This window comes from Mustela nigripes, chromosome 7, assembly GCF_022355385.1.
Source record: "Mustela nigripes isolate SB6536 chromosome 7, MUSNIG.SB6536, whole genome shotgun sequence".
Classification (NCBI taxonomy): domain Eukaryota; kingdom Metazoa; phylum Chordata; class Mammalia; order Carnivora; family Mustelidae; genus Mustela; species Mustela nigripes.
Window position 1 is genome coordinate 118,199,836 of NC_081563.1, and position 20,412 is coordinate 118,220,247.

The 20,412-nt window shown below is 46.0% G+C and overlaps 1 protein-coding gene across 2 annotated transcripts; it reads left to right on the forward strand.

Moving 5' to 3' along the window:
* Positions 1 to 2,002: 2,002 nt before the first annotated feature.
* Positions 2,003 to 19,096, forward strand: AAR2 (AAR2 splicing factor). 2 transcript variants are annotated; one of them, XM_059406936.1, is made up of 4 exons: positions 2,003 to 2,102; positions 5,041 to 5,848; positions 9,087 to 9,316; positions 17,775 to 19,096. In XM_059406936.1, the coding sequence occupies exons 2-4, from the start codon at positions 5,092 to 5,094 to the stop codon at positions 17,940 to 17,942; spliced, it is 1,155 nt and encodes a 384-aa protein (XP_059262919.1). In that variant the 5' UTR covers positions 2,003 to 2,102; positions 5,041 to 5,091; the 3' UTR covers positions 17,943 to 19,096. The 2 variants fall into 2 exon arrangements, with proteins under 2 accessions (XP_059262919.1, XP_059262920.1); XM_059406937.1 differs by lacking the exon at positions 2,003 to 2,102 and adding an exon at positions 2,291 to 2,420.
* Positions 19,097 to 20,412: the final 1,316 nt, after the last annotated feature.

Below are 20,412 nucleotides of genomic sequence, written 5' to 3' on the forward strand. Positions count from 1 at the left end.
GAGCCCGACATGGGACTCGATCCCAGGACCCCGAGATCATGACCTGAGCCGAAGGCAGTGGCTTAACCCACTGAGCCACCCAGGCGCCCTGGGACATACCATTCTAAATACTATTTTAAACTTAAATTCTGAGCATTTCCTAGTAATTTTGAATACTAAATACTATTTTGTTTCTTTCCAAAGGTAATTCACTCAATGACACAAAATGCTGTGCAGTGAAAACAATTCATCAATGCTCTCTGGAATCTGGTCCATTGTCAGAGGTAGTTGCTTTCAGGAGCTTTGGGAATCCTTCCCTAAATTTGTTTCCTGTACACTTCCTTTAGCTATCTGTCACCCATGGGGCTCTGGAATAGGACACAGTTTGCAAATACTGGGTCCACACACACTCTGGATCTGTATCTTTATCTCCCAGAAATTCAGGGTCAGCCTCTGTGTTGCTTGGGAATAACCTGGAGTTGATTTATCTAGATAATTGGTTTTCAAACGGAGGGGAAGGAGGTGATTTTGCCCTCCCCCAGGGGATATTTAGCCACGTCTGAAGACATTTTTGGTTGTTACACCTGAGGGGTGCTATTGGCATTCAGTGGGTAGAGGCCAGGGGTGCTGCTAAACATCCCATAATCATGGGACAGATCCCACAACAAATCTGATCTGATTTGTCAGTAGTATCAGAGTTGAAAACCTGATCTGGATGGACGTGTGACCCATAAGGTGGCATTCCAGGGCCACCATTTATAGCTTTCAAGCCCTAATTCAGGGCTGGAGTCTCTGAGAAGATGGTGAGCCCAGCTGGAACAGGGAGCTCTGAAATCATAAACTTAGCTCAGCCCCTGCACTGGGAATAAGGAGGGTCAGGGAAGGAGCTGAGCTTCTTCAGACAGGAAATGGAATCGACATGACAGGCAGAGTTTGACAGGCGTGACTGTGACTGATGGAGGCCATCTCTGGTTAATCCTGCAGCAGCTTATTGTGATTAACCGTGACTGCAGGGCCCAGGATAGTCTGCAACCCACTAAGAGATGAGGTTTGACTGAGAAAGATTGGTGTGTCCAGCTGTCACTGAGGAAGTGTGACTGACAAGCTAAGAAGCAGCGGCATGGGGACAGGAACAATCCGTCAGACCGTGGTTTGCATCCTAGCTCTGCCACTTTCCAGCTGTGTAACCTCTCTGAACCTTGGTTTTCTCTTTTGTCAGCTGGGAATACTAATAACTACTTACTAGGGTTACGTTAAGGCTTAGAAATCATATATGAATGGCCTGCCCTGTGGCTATTGGACTTACCTAGCCAGTCCCCACAATCATACAAGCCAATTCTTCGTAAAAAAAAAATCTCTTAATATATATCTCCTATTGATTCTGTTTCTTTGGTTGAACCCTGACTGATACAGCCGCCCAGCACAGCGCAAAGCCCTCAAACAGAAATCATTTATTAATACAGTCATTAATTAAACTTGTGATAGATACACACACCCAGCTGAACCCTGGTGTCTGGCTTCAGGCTAGGTTCCTGGGAAACAAAAGAGAACCAGACAAGAAATTCCCTCCCTTCAGGCATGTTTTTAGCCTGCACCACCTGAGGACACTGGTGATTATGGCCAGAGGGACCCATGTAGTGGCTATTGCTGCTGGGACGACTTTACCGCTTTTCCGCCCTGCGGGCTGGGTTTCTGACAATCTCCTTTAGGACTGAGTGTGGTTGGACAGCGACTGAATGATCATGGGCCAGTGGTGATACTCAGGTAGAAACTGGCTGACAGGGACCATTACTGAGCATCTGATGTGGCTACTAGACAGCCATGATCATGACCCCAGCTTCCCGACCATGACTGATTATAACCAAAGGACTAGGGCTGGCGGGTGTGTTTCTGGAGCAGGATATACATAGTTTGGTGAAGGTTGTTATCCACGGTCAGGAGACGTGTAACCTAAAGTAGCAAAAGGCAACATTTAATGGGGCGGAACCTGCAGGCGCGGACCGTTCCTCCCCAGACCAGGAGCTCTGCCGGACCGCTTTCCCCGTCGCTCCCGTCCCGAGCCAAACCGCGAGAACTTCCGGTGCGTTCCTGCGGTGCTCGGCAGTGGGGAGAATCCGAAGCTGGTGAGTGCGGCCGCCTGGCCTGTTTGAACTTTTCTGCTTTTGTTGTCCGTGTGGCCCAGCCACCCTGTTCCCGGTTCGGGATCGCAGAGTGCCCTGAAGTGGGGCGCCTCGGCAGGACGCGCGCGTCTCCCTCTGTGGGCGGGTGCTGGGACCCTGGTGGCTCTGCAGGCCTTTCTCCCTGAGAAGCCGTCACCAGAGCCCCCGTCGCCAGTACTTCCTGGGGCACCCGGGGTAACTTAGCTGTTTCCCGAACTTGGGACCTTGGGGGCCGGAGACCCTGGCCGCGCCTGTTATGGTTCTGTTCGACTCTAATTTCGGGTAAGGTAATTGGCCCGAACCGACCGTTTGTTTCTCATCTACAAAATGGATATCATGTTTTTATTAAATAAATGCCTGTCGAGGGGCTGGTTTGGGCTGGAGGAACAAAAAGACTCAAGTCTCACGGAGCTGACAGCCCTCTGCTAAACATAAATGCAGAACTGCAGCCTGATCAGTGAAATGGAAGGTCCAGGGTGCCGGGGAGTGTCTCACGGGATACCTGACCTAACCCCGGGTCAAGCAAGCTTTAGTGAGGAAGTGAATATGGAGCTGAGATCAGAAAAAATGATTTGAGGAAGAGGAGAGGGAATAGTTTTTTGTTTGTTTGTTTGTTTTGTTTTTTTAACCCAAGAAGTCTCCAGCCAGTGTGGCGGGAACAGAGAACTCTGCAGGGTGCATGGTATGAAACCAACTGAAGGAGTTGGGAGGGGCCAGGCAGCCCAGGCCTTGTAGGTCTTGTAGGTTATGGTAAAAATTCTGGTTTTCCAGGAGCCATAAGAAAAGCCACTCACATGGAATTAAGTGTGAGCTGGTGACATGCTTAGGTTGGGCCCTTGAAAAGTTCACTCTGGCTGTTGGATGGAGAACGGCTAACTTGGAGTAAGGAGGTGACGGCGAGAAGCAGATGGACGGATGGGACTTTGTGCATTCCAGGGCATATTCTCTGTGCCAGGCCATGTGCCAGCTGCTGAAGATACAGGGAAGAGAATTACCACTGGTGTAATTAGAATAAAAGAATGTCATTATCAAGGAGGAAGGAGCGTGGGTACCACAAGGGAAAATGGCTAATTGATGAACAATTATTCTAAATGTAGTAGCTCCTCATTTAGCAAGTACTTATTAAGTACCTTCTGAATTCAGGGCTGGGAATAAGATGATGATGATGCAAATTATTTAGAGCAGCGGCTTTCAGGCTTTTTTGACTGTGACCTACAATAACAAATACATTTTACCTCGTGACCAAGAATCCATACAGACACATAAAACTTCAGAAGACAGTTATTATCTTTATTACTCATGATGCGCTCTTTTTCTTTTTTAAATTTTATTGTTTCCATTAAAAAAAATTTAATGCTGGTTGAGACTCTCTAAATTGATTTCTTAACCCATTAATGAGTTTTGACTTGCAGTTTGAAAAAAAAATGCCAATTTAGAGTAAAAGTCATTTACTGTGATTTGGGGTTAAGATGATAAAACATTGCCTCTACCATTTTTGGAAACAGGTCGGCCTTCCTTTTCTCACTGCTTTATTTTGTTCTGTTTGCTTAACATAGAAAAGAGTAAGAAGAATTAAACAGGCAGCTGGTTCTTCTGTTTGTGAAATTTGGGGGTCTTGTTTGTGCATCTGGCTGGGTTGGAAGTCCCTAGAGTCAGTAGTGACTGTCCTACCCTGTGGATGTTTCATAGATCATTGTTTCAGGCAAAGATCTGGCCCAGTGTGGGCGCTCAGTGATTATTTGGGTTTTTTCTTTTTTTTTTAAGATTTTATTTATTTATTCGACAGATCACAAGCAGGCAGAGAGGCAGGCAGAGAGAGAGGAGGAAGCAGGCTCCCTGCAGAGCAGAGAGCCCGATTCGAGGCTTGATCCCAGCATCCTGGGATCATGACCTGAGCTGAAGGCAGAGGCTTTAACCCACTGAGCCACCCAGGCGCCCCTCAGTGATTATTTGTTAAATTGAATAGGTAAGCGTCTTGGGACTAGAAGGTTAGATAATTGTTTTTATTAAATTAGTTCATGTTGGAACCATTCCTATAAATACCACCCAGGCAGTGTCTGCCTGCCTACACGTTATGTCAGTATGTCCCCGTGGATAGTTCAGAGGTGGGTAAAATAAGTGTTCTTGCTCTTTCTCTTCTAAATACTGATCCTAGGCCAGCCATCCCACCTGAATCTCTTCTGGGCAAGGTGTCCAGAGTTGCCACTGACTGTGGGCCCTTTGGGAAGTTGCTTCACTCCCTGGACTTTAGGGGTTTTTTATGCATAGAAGATGAAGAGGAGGTTTGTGGTTGAAAAGCTTTCCACTTCCAAACATTTTGTGAATGAACACCCACTTCAGATGCAGAGCACCCACTTTCCACCTTCTGTCCATGTCTGGGCCTTCCTTAAGGCTTATGGGAAACTGGGTATATGCTGGATTTAATCATCCTTCTTAGCTCCTTGGGACTCTTCAGTGATAGGGTTTAGGCAGAGTTACAGTATGAGGCAGTTTAGGCACAGTCATAGTTTCTAATAGACCACCCAGGCTTTCCCCACCTTCATCTTGTTGTGGGAGAGAGATCCTGAGAGCAGATCTTGAGTGGGCAGTGAGAAGAACACTGGCCTGGAGGACAGGGTACCCAGGTTCTAATTTGTGTGACCTTGTATGACCTGGAGCACATCGTTTATCCTCAGTGTCTTTCCAGCTATGCAGTGCGTGTTCTTTCTCAATAAACCAAAACACAAAATCCTCTTCACCCTGAGTCCTCTTTTCCTCTTCAGTAAAATTGATCCACGGTTGTGGCGAGGATTAAGGGAGATAATTATGTCAGGGTCTGATTCAATCTGGCACATGCAGAACCCTCAGCAAATGAAGCATCTTTCCTCAAGTTCCAGTTAATTCTGATTTCTTTCTTTTTCAGTTGTTTGGAAGACAAGAGAGGTTCTCTTTTTGGTCACTTAGCACTGGCGCCATGGCTGCCATGCAAATGGATCCTGAGCTTGCCAAGCGCCTGTTCTTTGAAGGGGCCACTGTGGTCATCTTGAATATGCCCAAGGGGACAGAGTTTGGCATTGACTACAACTCCTGGGAGGTGGGGCCCAAGTTCCGGGGCGTGAAGATGATCCCACCAGGCATCCATTTCCTCCACTATAGCTCTGTGGACAAGGCCAATCCGAGGGAGGTGGGGCCTCGTATGGGCTTCTTCCTTAGCCTGCAGCAGCGGGGGCTGATGGTCCTGCGCTGGAATGCGATCCGAGAAGAGGTAGACCTATCTCCAGCCCCAGAGGCTGAGGTGGAGGCCATGAGGGCCAACCTCCAGGAGCTGGACCAATTCCTGGGCCCTTACCCATACAGCACACTTAAGAAGTGGATCTCACTCACCAATTTTATCAGCGAGGCCACAATGGAGAAGCTGCAGCCCGAGAGCCGACAGATCTGTGCTTTCTCAGAGGTGCTTCCTGTGCTGTCCATGAAGCACACCAAGGACCGCGTGGAACAGAATCTACCTCGCTGTGGCACTGAGTGCAAAAGCTACCAGGAGGGCCTGGCCCGGCTGCCAGAGATGAAGCCCAGAGCTGGGACAGAGATCCGCTTCTCAGAGTTGCCCACACAGATGTTCCCAGCAGGTGCCACGCCAGCAGAGATAACCAGGCACAGCATGGACCTGAGCTATGCCCTGGAGACGGTACTCAGCAAGCAGTTCCCTGGAAGCCCTCAGGATGTGCTTGGTGAGGAGGAACAGGATTCTTTGGGAGTGGGCCAGGAGATGGGTGTATATTAGGGGGTACATCTCCGGTTTTCTAGTCCAGCGGCTCCTAAACTTGGCAAGGAAGCATTGCCCATTCCCCCTGGGACTGAGTCAGAGAGCTGGAGTGGGGCCCCAGCACTATCTGTCTATATAATAAACAAACACCATAGGTGAACCTGATGCTGCCAGTTCTGTGTTTGGGAACCACTTATGTGGCCCAGCCCCTCATTTTACAGATTGAGGTTCACAGAGGGAAAGGATTTGGCCAACTATGTGGTCCAAATGAGACCAGAGCCCAGGGCTCCTGGTTCCCCGTCTCCCATCTGCCTCCTCAGTTTGCTCCTGATTCTCTCAGTGTTGGTCTCTCCACTGGCTTAGACCAGGATCGTGATTTTTTAAAAATTATTTTTGCTTTTATTGTTATTTTTCTCCCTTATTGCAAAAGTACTATATGGTCATCATAGAAGCAAAACAAAAATGCATTCCCAACTCCCACCACCTAGAAATAACCAAATTTTGTACCCTTGGGTATATTTCCTTTTTGTCTGTTTCATGTGTTATGTACCCCTGTGCAGCATTTCATTGCAGTCTGTTCTCTGTGTATTTCCCGTGTCTCTTTTTTCCCTCAATTATATGTGTTTGTGTGTATAAATGATTTTTTTATAATTTTTTTTAAGATTTATTTACTTGAGAGAGAGAGCATGGGAAGGGAGAGGGTGAGAGGGAGAAGCAGACTACCCACTGAGCAGGGAGCCCGATGTGGGACCCAATCCTGGGACTCCAGGATCATGACCTGAGCAGTCGCTTAACCAACTGAGCCACCCAGGTGCCCCTATAAATGATTTTTTTACAAAAACAAGATTGCAGTATACTATTTTGTAATCTGCTTTAACATAAACATGTTTCTGTGTTGCTGAAACAGCCCCTTCTCTATAGTGGCTACTTATGTGCCATCGTGAATGAACCAGCCCTCTGTTGGTGGGCCTTTAAGTTGTCCCTATTTTCCCTGTCATGTCGTCTAATGAACATCCTTGTGTGTACTTATACGTACATTTAGGGTTGAAATTGTTGGATCAGAACTGGGGTGTGGCTGTTGCCCATCATCTCTGAAATGGCGATTTAGCAAAGGCCTCTTTGGTGATGGTTGGAGAATGATGGTTGGAGATGGTTGGAGAATGATATCGTTTCAATTTATATTTCTTTGATTCTAGTGACAGCAGACATTCATCACATCTTTAACAACTATTTACATTTTTTCTTTTACAAATTGTCCAGGTATTTGCATATTTTTCTGTTGGAAGATCAGTGAGAAATTTGAATATAGGGCCATTAATATCATTGGCTCTCTGATAAAAGGGCACATTTTAATGGGTGCATCTTAATGCATTACACAGTATTATCATTTAGTAAGTAACACTTAGGAAATTCTGGCTTAAAAATGAACGAAAGTCCTGTTTTCTACCTCCTAAACATTTTAGTTCTTCAAAGTAATCTTGTGAAAGGTCTGTTGCAGGGATAACTTTTTATCTTCCTGACAGCTCTTTGAAATTACTTCTGATCTCCTAACTTAATTTCAGACTAGGCCAGAAATGCATGAGTTTTAAGTAAATGCCCTAATTTCAGAGAATAAGTTCCTATTTTCATAAACTAACCAGGTAAAGCCAAATGTAGAAGCAAATCATTAATCTCTATCATAGAAAGAAAATTTGACAATATCTTTTTTTTTTAAGAGTTTATTTATGTATTTGACAGAGATCACAAGTAGGCAGAGAGGCAGGCAGAGAGAGAGGGGGTGAAGAAGGCTCCCTGCTAAGCAGAGAGCCAGATGTGGGGCTCGATCCCGGGACCCTGAGATCATGACCTGAACCGGAGGCAGAGGCTTAACCCACTAAGCCATCCAGGCGCCCCAAATTTGACAATATTTTGAAAATGTCAGTCAAACATCCAATATATCTGGACCAGGTAGCTAGACAAACTTAGTTCCACAAGCCTAGGAATAGAGAACTAGTTTTTCATGTCTCTGGAGGTGACAGAGATCAAACAGCCTGCATTTAAAGAGGTACGTGGTGTTGAGTGCATCTGTTCTTTTCATGGCCCACGTGTAAGAGCCCCTCATTAAATTTGAAGTCAGAGAGGATGTCTCTAATCAACAGCAGTATATCTTGGCAACCAGAGACCCAGTTGCTTGCCCAAGGACAGTGGCTTCTGGATTGTGGGGTCTCTGTTTCAGATAGGCATCTGGTGGAAACGTGGGAATAATAATTAATATTTCCTGAGCGCTCCTTTGTGCCAGGTATTATTTTAAATGCTTTATATGAACTATATTGATTTATTTAATCTTCCCCCACAGTCCTCAAATAAGGAAATTGAGGTATAAACAGATTGAGTAACTCGCCCAAGGTCACACATCTGTGAAGAGTGGGGTCCAGATTTGAACTTAGGTAGTTTGGTTCCAGAGTTCATGCTATTAGCCACCAAGCTGTTCATAGAGATTAAATCACAGAGCACTGTGGTTAAACAAATGCAAGTGATCTGGGCTTGAGGGCTAAGCCTCGAAGAAGTACTCACAAATTTTCCTCTTCTGGGAAGCTCTGGAACTGTTCTCACCTGGTAGGAATTCTGTTTTATCTTCCATTATTCTCATTGCCGAGCATTCAGTGTATGACCTTGGGTAAGTCCCTTGACTTTATCTGTAAAATGAGACAGGTATCACCAACCCAAACACCTTGTGGAGTTGGGCTGGGGATTACATGGTGTAGTGCAGCATTCCCTGGCCCTGGAGCAGACCGTCTACATCAGAATCACCCAGGAAGCTTTTTAGAGCTACAGACACTGAGGCTCTGTCCATCTGTCCTCAGCCAGGATCTCTGTGGGGGAGGCTTGCGCAGCTTTATCTTCAACAAACTCTCCTAATACCAATCAGCAGTCCAGTTTAGGATCTGCCTGGCATAATAGCCATGGACACGTTTTATAAAGTTTCTAAGTGCCAGGCAAATACTGGTAGATCTCTTACAGTCTGATTCTATAAAACCATGGTTTGGTTTTTTTGTGGCTTGAATTTAGAGCAGTTGAGCAAACTTGAACTGAGTGTGTGCTCAGGGCAAACCGTTCCCCCTGCCCCCCCTTGCAGGAGAGCTGTGCAGGAGGCCACCACTGCTGGGGTCAGCAGATCAGGCACTCCACTCTCTCAGGACCATTCTCCTCTCTGTGCCTCCCAGGTGAACTCCAGTTTGCCTTTGTATGCTTCCTCCTGGGGAATGTATATGAGGCATTTGAGCACTGGAAGCGACTCCTGAATCTCCTGTGTCGCTCCGAAGAAGCCATGGTGAGGCACCACACCCTCTACATCAACCTCATCTCCATCCTCTACCACCAGCTCGGCGAGATCCCGGCCGACTTCTTCGTGGACATCGTCTCCCAGAACAACTTCCTCACCAGCACCTTACAGGTGAGCCATCTTCTGGCTGACACCCATGTGGGTCAGAACTAAGGTGAGAAAGTGTGAAAGCCCCTTTGGGAGGGTTACTTTTTTGTTGCCGTTTCCTGGCTCTCTCTTCTCTTCAGTTGTAAGTTCCGTGATGCCAGAGACCCTCTCTCTGTACCACTGTCTCCCTGCCTTGTTCTGAGAATGCCACACAGTGGGGTACTTGGCATTCGACTAACCTCTACCTCTGTGAGTTACTCAGCTCAAAACACTTTTTCTTTCTCCCTGTAGCCGTAAGTTGGTATAACCCAGTAGGACAGAGTTTTGAAGCTTGTTATTTCCAGGGAAACATCTGCAGCTCCTTAGATCTCATTTAAGCATTAAAGTAACTTTGATTTCCTGTTCAAACAAAACGTGCCAGTTTCTGCAGAGATTCTCTGACAGAAAAAGTGAAATTTGCTTTTAACTTGGCAGTTAAATTTTCATTATGAGTGGTAATTAGGGAAGACGCTTCAAACAACTTACAATCTTCATCCTGTGCTATTTCCTCCCTTTGCAAATAGATTAGCATCCTTTAAGTTCTTGGGACAGCCTCTGTCACTCACATTTTGTAACTTTCTCAAGTGTGGAAGAGGCAGAAGCCGCAAGCTGTCAGTTTCCATACGTTCTGTTCTGGGAGCTGCTTTTTTCTCCCCATGTGTGAGGCCACTATGAGGCCCAGTCCTAAGAAGCTGGCTGTTCCTTAACCTGTCACTCCCACCCAGGGTGAGAGAAGGAACAGACATTCCGGAAATTCCTATTGGGTAGCAAGCATCATGTTTATCATGCTACTAGGGTTCCCTTATTTAATCTCTCTGGAACCCTTCAAGGCAGGGAGGATTATTTCCTATTTACAGAGGAGAACATTGAGACTCGGAAAGGTTAAGTCATTTATGTAAGGTCACACAGCTGGTAAGTGGCGGAGGCAGGATTTGAACCCAGACCTGAGTCTTGTGATTATGCTCCTATGTACTGAATATAATGTGTTCCCCCAGTAAGGATTCTTGATTGGCATCAGTGGAGACATCATGAGGGGCTTATATCTCAGAGGTATGGAACGCTTTTCTACAAACAACATACTGTTGGAAGAATCCCTGTAAGCAGGCAGCTGACTTAAAACCCTGGCACTTGGGGGCCTTATGCAGACCATGAGGAAAGTTGGTCAAGCTGATGGCTTGAGCCTGGTGTGTTCCACTTAAAAAGAATTATACAACTGCTCTTTTATTGGTTCTTGACATAACAGAGAAATTAAGTCCCTTTACCTTTCCTGTGAAGGGGAAATACCACTGTCCTCCCCCAGCAAGTTCCTGGGTTACATGAGCTGGTTACTGATGAGGGGTGTGAGGGGGCATCAGCTTGCTGATTTGCCTCTGGCAAGGACTCATGGGAATGACATGCGTTAATGCTGTCACACAAAACATAGGAGGGCCACACTGTGTCATTGGCTGTCCTGACCATTGTCAGCAGAGCTGACCAATAGCTGAGCTCTGATTGCCTCTGATTGCACTGTGTTGCCAGCAATGATATATGAAGCAGTGAGGGCCCAGCTGGATTGCTAGAGGCCTAGGTTGGGTGTACAGAGCTGACGGTTGGAAGAATTCTGTCTGGACTTTAAATCACGAAAATTTGATGTCATTATTTGGAAAAATCTAGGACATTGCTCCTTAAAAAAAATAATGTCAACACGTATTTTTGAGCATCCTATCTTTATATACAGCATTTTCCTGAAAGTGTTGAGGGGTCCGTATATTAAGGTTCCTGCCTTCAAAAGAGATTTTTTCATTGATTTAGCAGGTATTTGCTGAGCATCTGCTATATTCAAGGCCCTGTTGCAGGACTGGAAATAGAGCTGTAAACAAGACAGAGTCCCTGACTTGCAGCTTATATTTTGGTAGGAAAGTAAACAAATGAATTGACCAAGTCACTTCAGACAGCAGAGCTGTGCAGGGCTCATTTCCACCAGCCCGAGACCACGACCTGAGCCAAAACCAAGAGTTAGATGCTTAACTGACTGGGCCAACCAGGCAACCCCACCCCTTTTTTTATCCTGGTAAAAAACACATGAGATCTAACTTCTTAACACTTTTTTTTTCTTAAAGATTTTATTTATTTATTTGACAGACAGAAATCACAAGTAGGCAGAAAGGCAGGCAGAGAGAGAGGAGGAAGCAGACTCTCCGTGGAGCAGAGACCCTGATGCGGGGCTCAATCCCAGGACCCTGGGATCATGATCCGAGCCAAAGGCAGAGGCTTTAACCTGCTGAGCCACCCAGGCGCCCCTTCGTAACACATTTTTAAGTGTACAGTACAGTATTGGTAACTATAAGCACAGCAGATCTAGAACTTTTTCATTTGGCACAACTGAAAACTTTGTCTGTTTCATGCCTTCTTAACTGAACATGATTTTCACTCTGCCTGGTGTGAACTTGTTCGTCCTACAAGATGCCCCCAAGGCATCCCTCTCTCTGAAGCCTTTCGCAAACCCTCTTCTTTCCATATTATTAGCCTACTTTGGACTTGTCGCTATGATATTACACAGACTGTGCCTGCTGAAATGTGTACTTTGCCTGCCTGACTTCCCCACTAAGCCATGAACTTTTGCCCAAAGCCTGGTTTGTTATTCATATGGTGATTTTCAACACCTGGTCGAAGCCTAGCACTTCTCTCACTTTGTGTTATTGGGTGTTTTTAGATGGCTAGAGTACATAATTCCTGTGGTAACGTAAATAGATACCCCGGATGTGACAGGTATAAACGATGCAGACTGATCAAGGGGCATTAGAAGCACTGAAAAGGAATTGGTTAATTCAGACGAGGCTGCAATTTGAGGAGGAGAAGAGGGGATCAGGAGTGACTGTGAAGGGAGGCGTTTAACCGTGTACTGGAAGGATGACAGATTTCAATAGGCACAGCGTAGAAAAGGATATTACAAGAGCTTTTTTTTTTTTTTTTAATGGAGAGTTAACGTTGGTACCATCTTGGCAGTGAGAATCCAGACCCCCACACAGAGGCAGTCACTCAGGGTGTGTGTGAGTGAATGAATCAGCCCACAAAAGCCTTCTTCAGCCAGCCTCCTGCTCTGCCCCCAGGTAGTCAAGTAAGTAGAGCTGGCTTTCTTACTTAGGAGCTTAAATGGCTACTACCCATGGAGAGGGACTGGTGTTTGTGTGTGTAAGCACTAAAAGGCTGCCACGTTAGCTGGTATAAAATTAGCCACGTAATGGCCTCTGCCATTAGAGGCCCTTTTGAATAGATGCCACTGGTTCTTATAAATCCCATGGATTTAGCTTGAATAAAAATCATTTGTTTTACAAAAATAGATACAGTTTTTTCTTTTATTAAAAGCAACTTGAGTCACCATAGTTTGTTTAAAACCAACGAAAGGATAATCTGAATTTAATAGCATGTTGGAAAATGAGTTATGTAGAAAATAAGGATTCTCACTGCTGATTGCATAGCATTGAGGCATATAGTCAGGTAACCTGTTTTTTTTTTAAATACTTTAAGTCACAATAGGCCATCTGTGCTTTCCAGCTTTATTTCTTGCCAATATTCTAAATCCAGTGTCCGTCTCAACTCCTGATGAATACACTTGCTCTGACAGTGATGTCTATAGTGTTTTTACCAAAACTCCTGGCATGATCAATATCACCTACCTACTCGCACACCTTTTGCCGTCAGCTGTCACTTTTGCACACTTACTGTGTGCATTATCTCATTTAGCCCTCACCACAGTGCTCAGAGCTAAGTATATAATCTCACTTTGCAGTGAGGAAACAGGATCATAGAGGTCACGTGATTTTGCCCAAGATCACCAGAGCTAGTGGATGGCAAGGCCGAGTTTTGATTCTAAAGTGTGGGGTGGGTTCCCATTTATTACTCCCAGAGAAATATCCCAAATTCTTAAACTGACCTTAGAAGACATGATTCCTGTTGCTTTTTACTCCCCTAGAAACCATTGTGAAATGATAGTTTTATTTAACACTACTTTCTTCTTCTGCAAGTGGAAATAGAATGTTCTACCTCTGGCTAGTTTCATTCTAAGTTGAAAAATCATTTGGGAATTGAAAAAATTAGGAAATTTCATCTTTTTTGTCTGTCCAAAAAAAAATAGGATAAGATAGTGACTCAGCTACCTACCTTGATATTTTGGATTTCTCAAGGTGACCTGACTGAACTCAATTTATTTAACTTGGGTTTAAAAGAAGGCTTTCACATTTCTGGCTAAAGTAATTTACAGTTTTAGAATATATAGACTTAATGATAACAATATTAATAGCTTTTTCTGTATTTAAAGAAAAATACCCAAAGGGTATGCTTTTAGTTTCAGAGAAATGCAGTTGTTTGTGAAATGTTGTTGTCCTCTTTCAAAAGTATTTTTAAAATATCCAGGATTGATCTTCTGATATTAAGATGATTCATTTCTCAGTGATGTTAAGAAGTGTTTACTTGATTTCACTTTAACAAGTAAAAGAATTAGATCATTACCAAGTTTTCTGAAGAAGCCATAAAGTTAATCTAAAAACAAGAGAATCAAAGAAAATTATTGCTTGAAAACTAGGTAATGTCTAGACATCTCCTTTTCTGAGTTATGGGTTTTTAAAATACCAAATTATAAACTATCAGGACAAGAATAGATCACTGGATGCCAGGGGCTTAGGTAAGGGGAGGGTTTGACCAGTAACGAGCAGCACAAGGGAATTTTTCAGAGTAATGAGACTGTTCAGTATCCTGACTGTGATGGTATGTGAGCTTCAGACTCATAAAACTGAATACCAAAAGAAAAAAGCATCTGTTTTGATTATATCATAGAGTGGTTGCATTTGTGTACACATTTGTCAAAACAAATCAAACACTTAAAAATGGGTGAATCTAGTTGTATGTAAATTAGACCTCAATTAAGTTGCTTTTTAAAAAAAGTCAGCCTGGGCTATACCCTGAGTCCTGGAGGCCTGCAGAGAGGACAGTTCCAGAAGCACCTGGTCTCCAAGTCCCCTGCCTTCCCGCGGGGCAATGCTGAAAATATGAGGAATGTTTTAAGTCTATGTCGAGACATAAAGGTCTCAGTAGGGATGAGGGACTGAGATTTCCCTGCTGGGACTGGATCTCGCTTAACATCTGTCATTTACTCTGCATTTATCACCATTCTCATCTGTACAGTGGGAATAGTAATTTCCTGTCCTCTTACCTCCCAGGTTTATAGTACCCAGGCTTGTAGTAAAGATTAAATTGATAAGTTCTTTGAAAAGGACAAAGCACTTTTAAAATTAGAAGCCTTATTTTTCAGACAGAAGGTTTCTGTTATACCTGCCTCTGGTTGATTTTACTCCCAGACATTGTTTGAGAGATGGATGGGAAGGATGAGTGATGAGTCTGAGCCCAGCCTGTTCAGACCTGTCACTGCTGGCCATTGCCAAATGCAGGGCAGTCCCTGCATCTCATTCTTAGCTGTTTAGTGAGCCTCCTGTGGGCCCTAACTCTGTGCCAGGCCCTGGGCGATGTGCTGTGTGGGACACGTTGATAAAAAGGACTCATTCTCTACTCTTAAGGAGCACAGATACTGTGAGCACGGTGTGAGAAATGCCATAGGAGGGTTCAGGCCCAGGCTAGGGAAACAGAGGCTGGAGCAGTTCCTTTCGGCTTGGGCTTTTGTAAGAGACCTCTCACAAGGAAGTGGCTTGTGAGCTGGTGACATTCAGGGGCCACCTCCTCCCCAGGACAAGTCCTTTATTTGGTCCAGCACCATCACATAATTATTGAGCAATTATTTGGTGCCAAGGACTTGTGCAAAAGTGAACCAAAAATGGATGTTCATGGAGTCTGTGGTTGTGGTCTTCTTCATTCTTTTGCTCACTACACACCTCATGGGTCCTCTGTGTCAGACGCCATGTCGGGAGTGAGCGTGCAGTAGGACCCGGAGTCACTGCTTGGAGTCGCTCCTTATCTCTTGGGAGAGCTCGACAGTAAATGGGCTGTTACCTAACTGAGATGGAAGCTGTGTTCCTGGTAACCCTGGACGCTGGAGGAGCATAAGGGAGCACCTGTTCCATCCTCGGTCTGGGAAGACCTGCTGAAGGAGGTGATGTCTCAGCTGAACCTGAGTCACTAGTAGGAATTAGTAGGTGAAGAAGGTGAAAGCAGGCGTGGAAGGTGTTGTAAGCTGAGGAAAAGGCACGGATGTGTAGAGGCACAGAAGAGGCTGCAGAGTATGTTTGGCAGCTGCTTGACGTGGCTGGAGAGGCGGGGCTGTATAGAGAGGGTCCAGTTTACTGTGGAGGGAGGGGAAGAGAGGAAGAGGCTTTTGCAGCTTCAGCCAGCAGGCTCCCCAGGATCTCGGGACAGACCCAGGGGTATGCAGGGCCTCTGGAACTAACGCTGTTTGAAACAAGGCTTCTCTGCTGCTCCCCATGCGGGGCCCTTCCCCAGAGCTCAGCCGGGCTCTGCAGTCAGCTCTCCAGGGCAAGCTCCATTAGCTGCCTGCAGACAGGCAGCCGGCTTCCCTGCTGCCCTCTCACCGCCAAGCTCACACAGCCCCTCTAATTAGTTATTGATCTGCTGTTTTATTGTGGCTTTGCTGCCCGCTTCTGTATTTAGTCGATTCCCAAGTTAATGAAACCAAATTCTGTAACCCCCCCACTTCTGCTTCTGCACACCCACTGCCCCCAATCACTTCTATCCCTGCTACCACTCCAACAGAATGACTCCAAACAAAGACCACTGAAATGAGCTTTACTCCTGCTAACAGGCAGTAGAGAAACAGCTGTAGAGTACACCTGTTAACTTTGTCAGGTCAAGGCCACCAGAGCCCAGATCCTTCCACGGTGACCTGCAGGCCGGCTACAGTGGGAAACCGATGGGGAACAAAGGGCTTCCCCCACCCTCACGCTCCTGTATCTGTGGGGTGGTTTGGGGAAAACTGCCCCTTCTTTTCCTGTCAGTTTTCATCCAGTCATTTAACTTCTCTTAGCCTCCATTTCCCTAAAATAGGTATTCCCAGAGCATTGTGAAGATCTGTTGGGATACTGTGAAACGTCTTTGAATTTGAAAACAGCAAAATAGTATGAGGAGTAATGAGTTTGCTGTTATTCTTAGAAGTGATTGGGATCCAGGAAAATCCAGAATGGAGTGTCTGATGCAGAGAAAATTACTGCTCTGCCCCCTGCTCAACATTTATATCAGATGAAACTGAATCAAAAAGAACATCAAAACAAGGGATTAATACCCAGAATGTATAAAGAACTGCAATACGTCGACAACAATAGAAACCTGACTAAAAATGGGCAAAGGGCTTAAATAGACATTTCTCCAAAAAAGACACGGAAATGGCCAGTACATCTACATGAAAAGATGTTCAGCATCACTAATCATCAGGGAAACGCAGATCAAAACCACAGTGCAATACCACTTCACACCCGTCAGGATGGCTCTTACTGAAAAATAATAATAATAAATAACAAAAAACAGAGCTTGCCAGTGATGTGGAGAAATAGAACCCTTGTACATTGCTGAAGGGTGGCTTCCAGGGGCTGGGGAGAGGGGGAATGGGAAATCAGTGTGTGTGGCTAGTATCAGTTGGGAAAGATAAATTCTAAAGATGGATCATGGTGATGGTTGTGAATGTACTTAATGCCGCTGAATTGTACACTTAAAAATGGTTAAAATGGTAAATATTATGTGTATTTAATTTTTAAGATGACAATGTAAAAAGATGGTTTAAGTGGTAGTTTTGTATTATGTACATGTTACAACAACTTTTTTTTTGAGAGAGAGCGAGTGAGCGAGCACGTGTACAGGTTGGGGGGTGGGGCTTCCAGAGAGAGAGGGAGAGAGAGAATCCTAAGCAGACTTGCCCAGCATGAAGCCTGATGAGGCTCCATCTCACGACTCTGAGGTCATGACCTGAGCTAAAACCGACAGTTGGATGTTTAACCGGCTGAGCCACCCAGGTGCTCCTGTTAGCACAATTTTATAGGAAGAACGTCAAAGATAACTTCCAAGGGGAATAGAAACCTCTGACTGGCAGCCTGTGACCCATGAAGATTAGAGCAGCATTTCAGCCTCCTTGGCCTAGAGCCTGGGACTTTATGGGATGCAGGGGCTTATAAACCCTCCAGGTCTTTCTTGGCACCTGCTGGTGTAGTTATTGCCCAGGTGCTCAGGAGAGCTCCCCAGGGGACTGGGCCAGGGTGATGGCCCCACTGGCCTTACTCTTAATGGGGCATCTCTGCCCAAGATAGTGATTTTCCATTCAAGTCCTGCCCCAGCCTCTCAGCTGGGTTTGGACCTTCTTCCTTGGTTTGGGGGGAGCACTGCAGGTGTCCTGGGCCAGTGCCAGCAGCAGCTGATCCACCCGCCCCAGAGGGCTGAACACCACGAGGAAATTTCCACAGCTTTCTCGGCCCTCTCCATGTTCTCAGGGTGACTTATCCTCTGTTCTCTGTAGGTTTTCTTCTCCTCCGCCTGCAGTGTTGCCGTGGATGCCACCCTGAGGCAGAAAGCGGAAAAGTTCCAAGCTCACCTGACCAAGAAGTTTCGGTGGGACTTTGAGGCAGAGCCAGAGGACTGCGCCCCGGTGGTGGTGGAGCTCCCTGAGGGTGTAGAGACGGGCTAACTGGGAATGCTGTCAGCAAGGGGAGGCCTCTTCCCCTACAGCTGCAGTATTGGCCTCTCCACTCACCCCTTCCTTCTGGGACCTGAGGGGGTAGGTAGTGGCCCCACCAGATTCTGTAGAGATGGAGCCAGAATTCCCTCTTCCACTAATAAATCAGTTTCTTCGGTGCCCAAGGGGGGCAGTATGCATCCGAAGCCACCTTCATGGGTTCCCGTCAGCCTGGCCACGAGGCTAACCTGACCAGATTCCAGATGGGCTCTTACAGAAGCTCTCCGGAGAGACCTGCCTCAGCAGCACCCTACTTCTTCCAAAGGAGAAGAATGTGAGCCAATAGCCTAAGGAAAGTGATTGTTTATTCGACAGAACGGTTAGAAAACAAGAAACTCTGGACCACACAGGGTTTGAGCGATCAGTTGGTGATTTAAAAGTTAAACAGGGGGAGAGGGAGATGAGCTAGAATTTCTGCCTGTCCTTGTTGAATGGGAACGCATCACAGAAGACATGGACATGGGACCACCAGGAGCTCCAGAGTGGGGAGAGGGAACCCAGAATACAGTTGGATTGAGTCTGACAAATGGTCAGTTTTTGCTTTCTCCAAGTTTCTTCCTTCTGTCCAGAGGTCCCAGTGGGTAGTTGTCCAAGACTGTTGTGGCTCCTGACCTCAGGAGCTTTGCTGAAGCCACATCCTTCTCATCTGTCCCATTTTGAGGCCTCAGACCCAAAGGTGGGACTTGGCATCCCTTCCATATGGCTCCGTGCCTCACCAGAGCCACCATGACTCTTTCTGGTGACCTGGAGATTGAACAACAAAGAGGGAGTTTCTTGCTCTGGAGAGGCTTCTTTTTGTGCCTTTATTCAGGGCTCTGTGGAAGACCTGGCCAATCTAGGTCTTCCCAGTCCTGCTGTGGAGCTGCCAGCCACAGGAGTAATGATGCTTGCATTCCCTCGGAGTCCTGAGGCTGTGCCTGTCACACGCAGTTCCTGCCACCCTGACCTCAAACCGCTGTACTCCAACAAGAGTCCCTGCTTTCCCAAGGTGCAGCTCACACCAGGTTTCTGAATGCGAATCCATGCTGGTTAAGACTTTTGGTTTCACTTGTTTCCTTGGAGATGTTTTGTCAAGAGCATAATGTACATTAAAGTCTTTGAGTTGAGACTAAATCCCCTTGTGTGAGTCTCTCTTGCAGTTAATTTGTCCACTTCTCGGCTGCCAGGCCACTGTCCATAGACACACTTCTCCCTGCTGAGCACCAGCAGACCCTGCCCAACATCTTCAGTCTCTGGAGGAGGCAAGCAGCCAGCGTTGCCTGCTATTAACCAGTGGGGCCGCCGAGACAGGCATACCTGAAGGAAGGATTGAGGCCCTGTAGCTTTATAATAACCAGAAATTATTCTCTTCCTCCTGAAGGCCACTCATCACAACTACCTGGGGAGCTTGTTAGAAGTGCACATTCCAAAGGAAGAAATTCCTGGTCCGTGCTATAACGTGGATGAACCCCTGAAAACATCATGCCGAGGGAACAAAGGCAGACACAGACCCCATGTTACATGAGTCCATTCGTAGGGATTGTCCGGGACAGACAGATCCACAGGGAGGGCAGTTACTGGTTGCCAGGGACTGGGAGAGTGGGGAATGGGGTTGACTGCTACCGGGTACAGTGATGGAACTGAGGTGATGGAAAGGTTCTGGACTTAGTGGTGATGATTGTACAATCTTACGAATATACTAAAACCACAGAAAGTACTCACTTAACATGGGGAATTTTATGCTATGTGAATTATATCTCACTAATAATTTTTTTAAGTGCATATTCCCAAGTCCCACCCTGCAGGGATTCTGAGGCAGTGAATCTGGATATGGCCTGGGTCCTACGGCACACTTAGTTTTGAAAAACTACCCTGAAGTGACAGCATTGCAGGTTAGTACCTAGAGCTCCACTGGGACAGAATTTGTCTCCCATTAACATTGTCAGGGCAACCCATGGAAGTAGGGATCACATGACTCTGTTCAGCAAGCTGTTGGTCTTCTGTCTCCACAGACCTGCTACCCCCAAGTGCTGTGTTCTGTTACTGACTCCTCACAAAAATAGGGGGTAAGTGCTACTAATTTCCCCATTTTACGAATAAGAAAATGGGCTCAGAGAACTTCATTCATTCTGTCGGGACCCCACAGCTAGGAGGGACTGAGGACAAGAGTCAAACCCAAGCCCCTTGGTGTCCAGGGCCCCTGACAGCCTTCTCTCCCCACTTCCCAGATGGAGCCTTGGTCCTGGTGCCAGCCAGCTGTGCGACTTTGGACGAGCCCCTTCCGTTCTCTGGAAGAGAGTTTGCTTGGATTTGGGGTTTCTGATGTAGATTCTCCAGGCTCCCTCAGGTATTTAGAAGTGGACTGTTGTGTTATTTTAAATGTTTTCAAAAGAGAAACTACATTTGCATAGGATAACATGACTGAGCTGACAAAAAACCAATA

What these genes read in the sequence shown, in the direction of transcription:
- AAR2 (XM_059406936.1), top strand. Translation starts at nt 5,092, where the DNA reads ATGGCTGCCATGCAAATGGATCCTGAGCTTGCCAAGCGCCTGTTCTTT. An exon ending in AAGCCCTCAGGATGTGCTTG is followed by an intron (nt 5,849 to 9,086) that starts GTGAGGAGGAAC and finishes TGTGCCTCCCAG; the next exon opens with GTGAACTCCAGTTTGCCTTT. An exon ending in TCCTCACCAGCACCTTACAG is followed by an intron (nt 9,317 to 17,774) that starts GTGAGCCATCTT and finishes TGTTCTCTGTAG; the next exon opens with GTTTTCTTCTCCTCCGCCTG.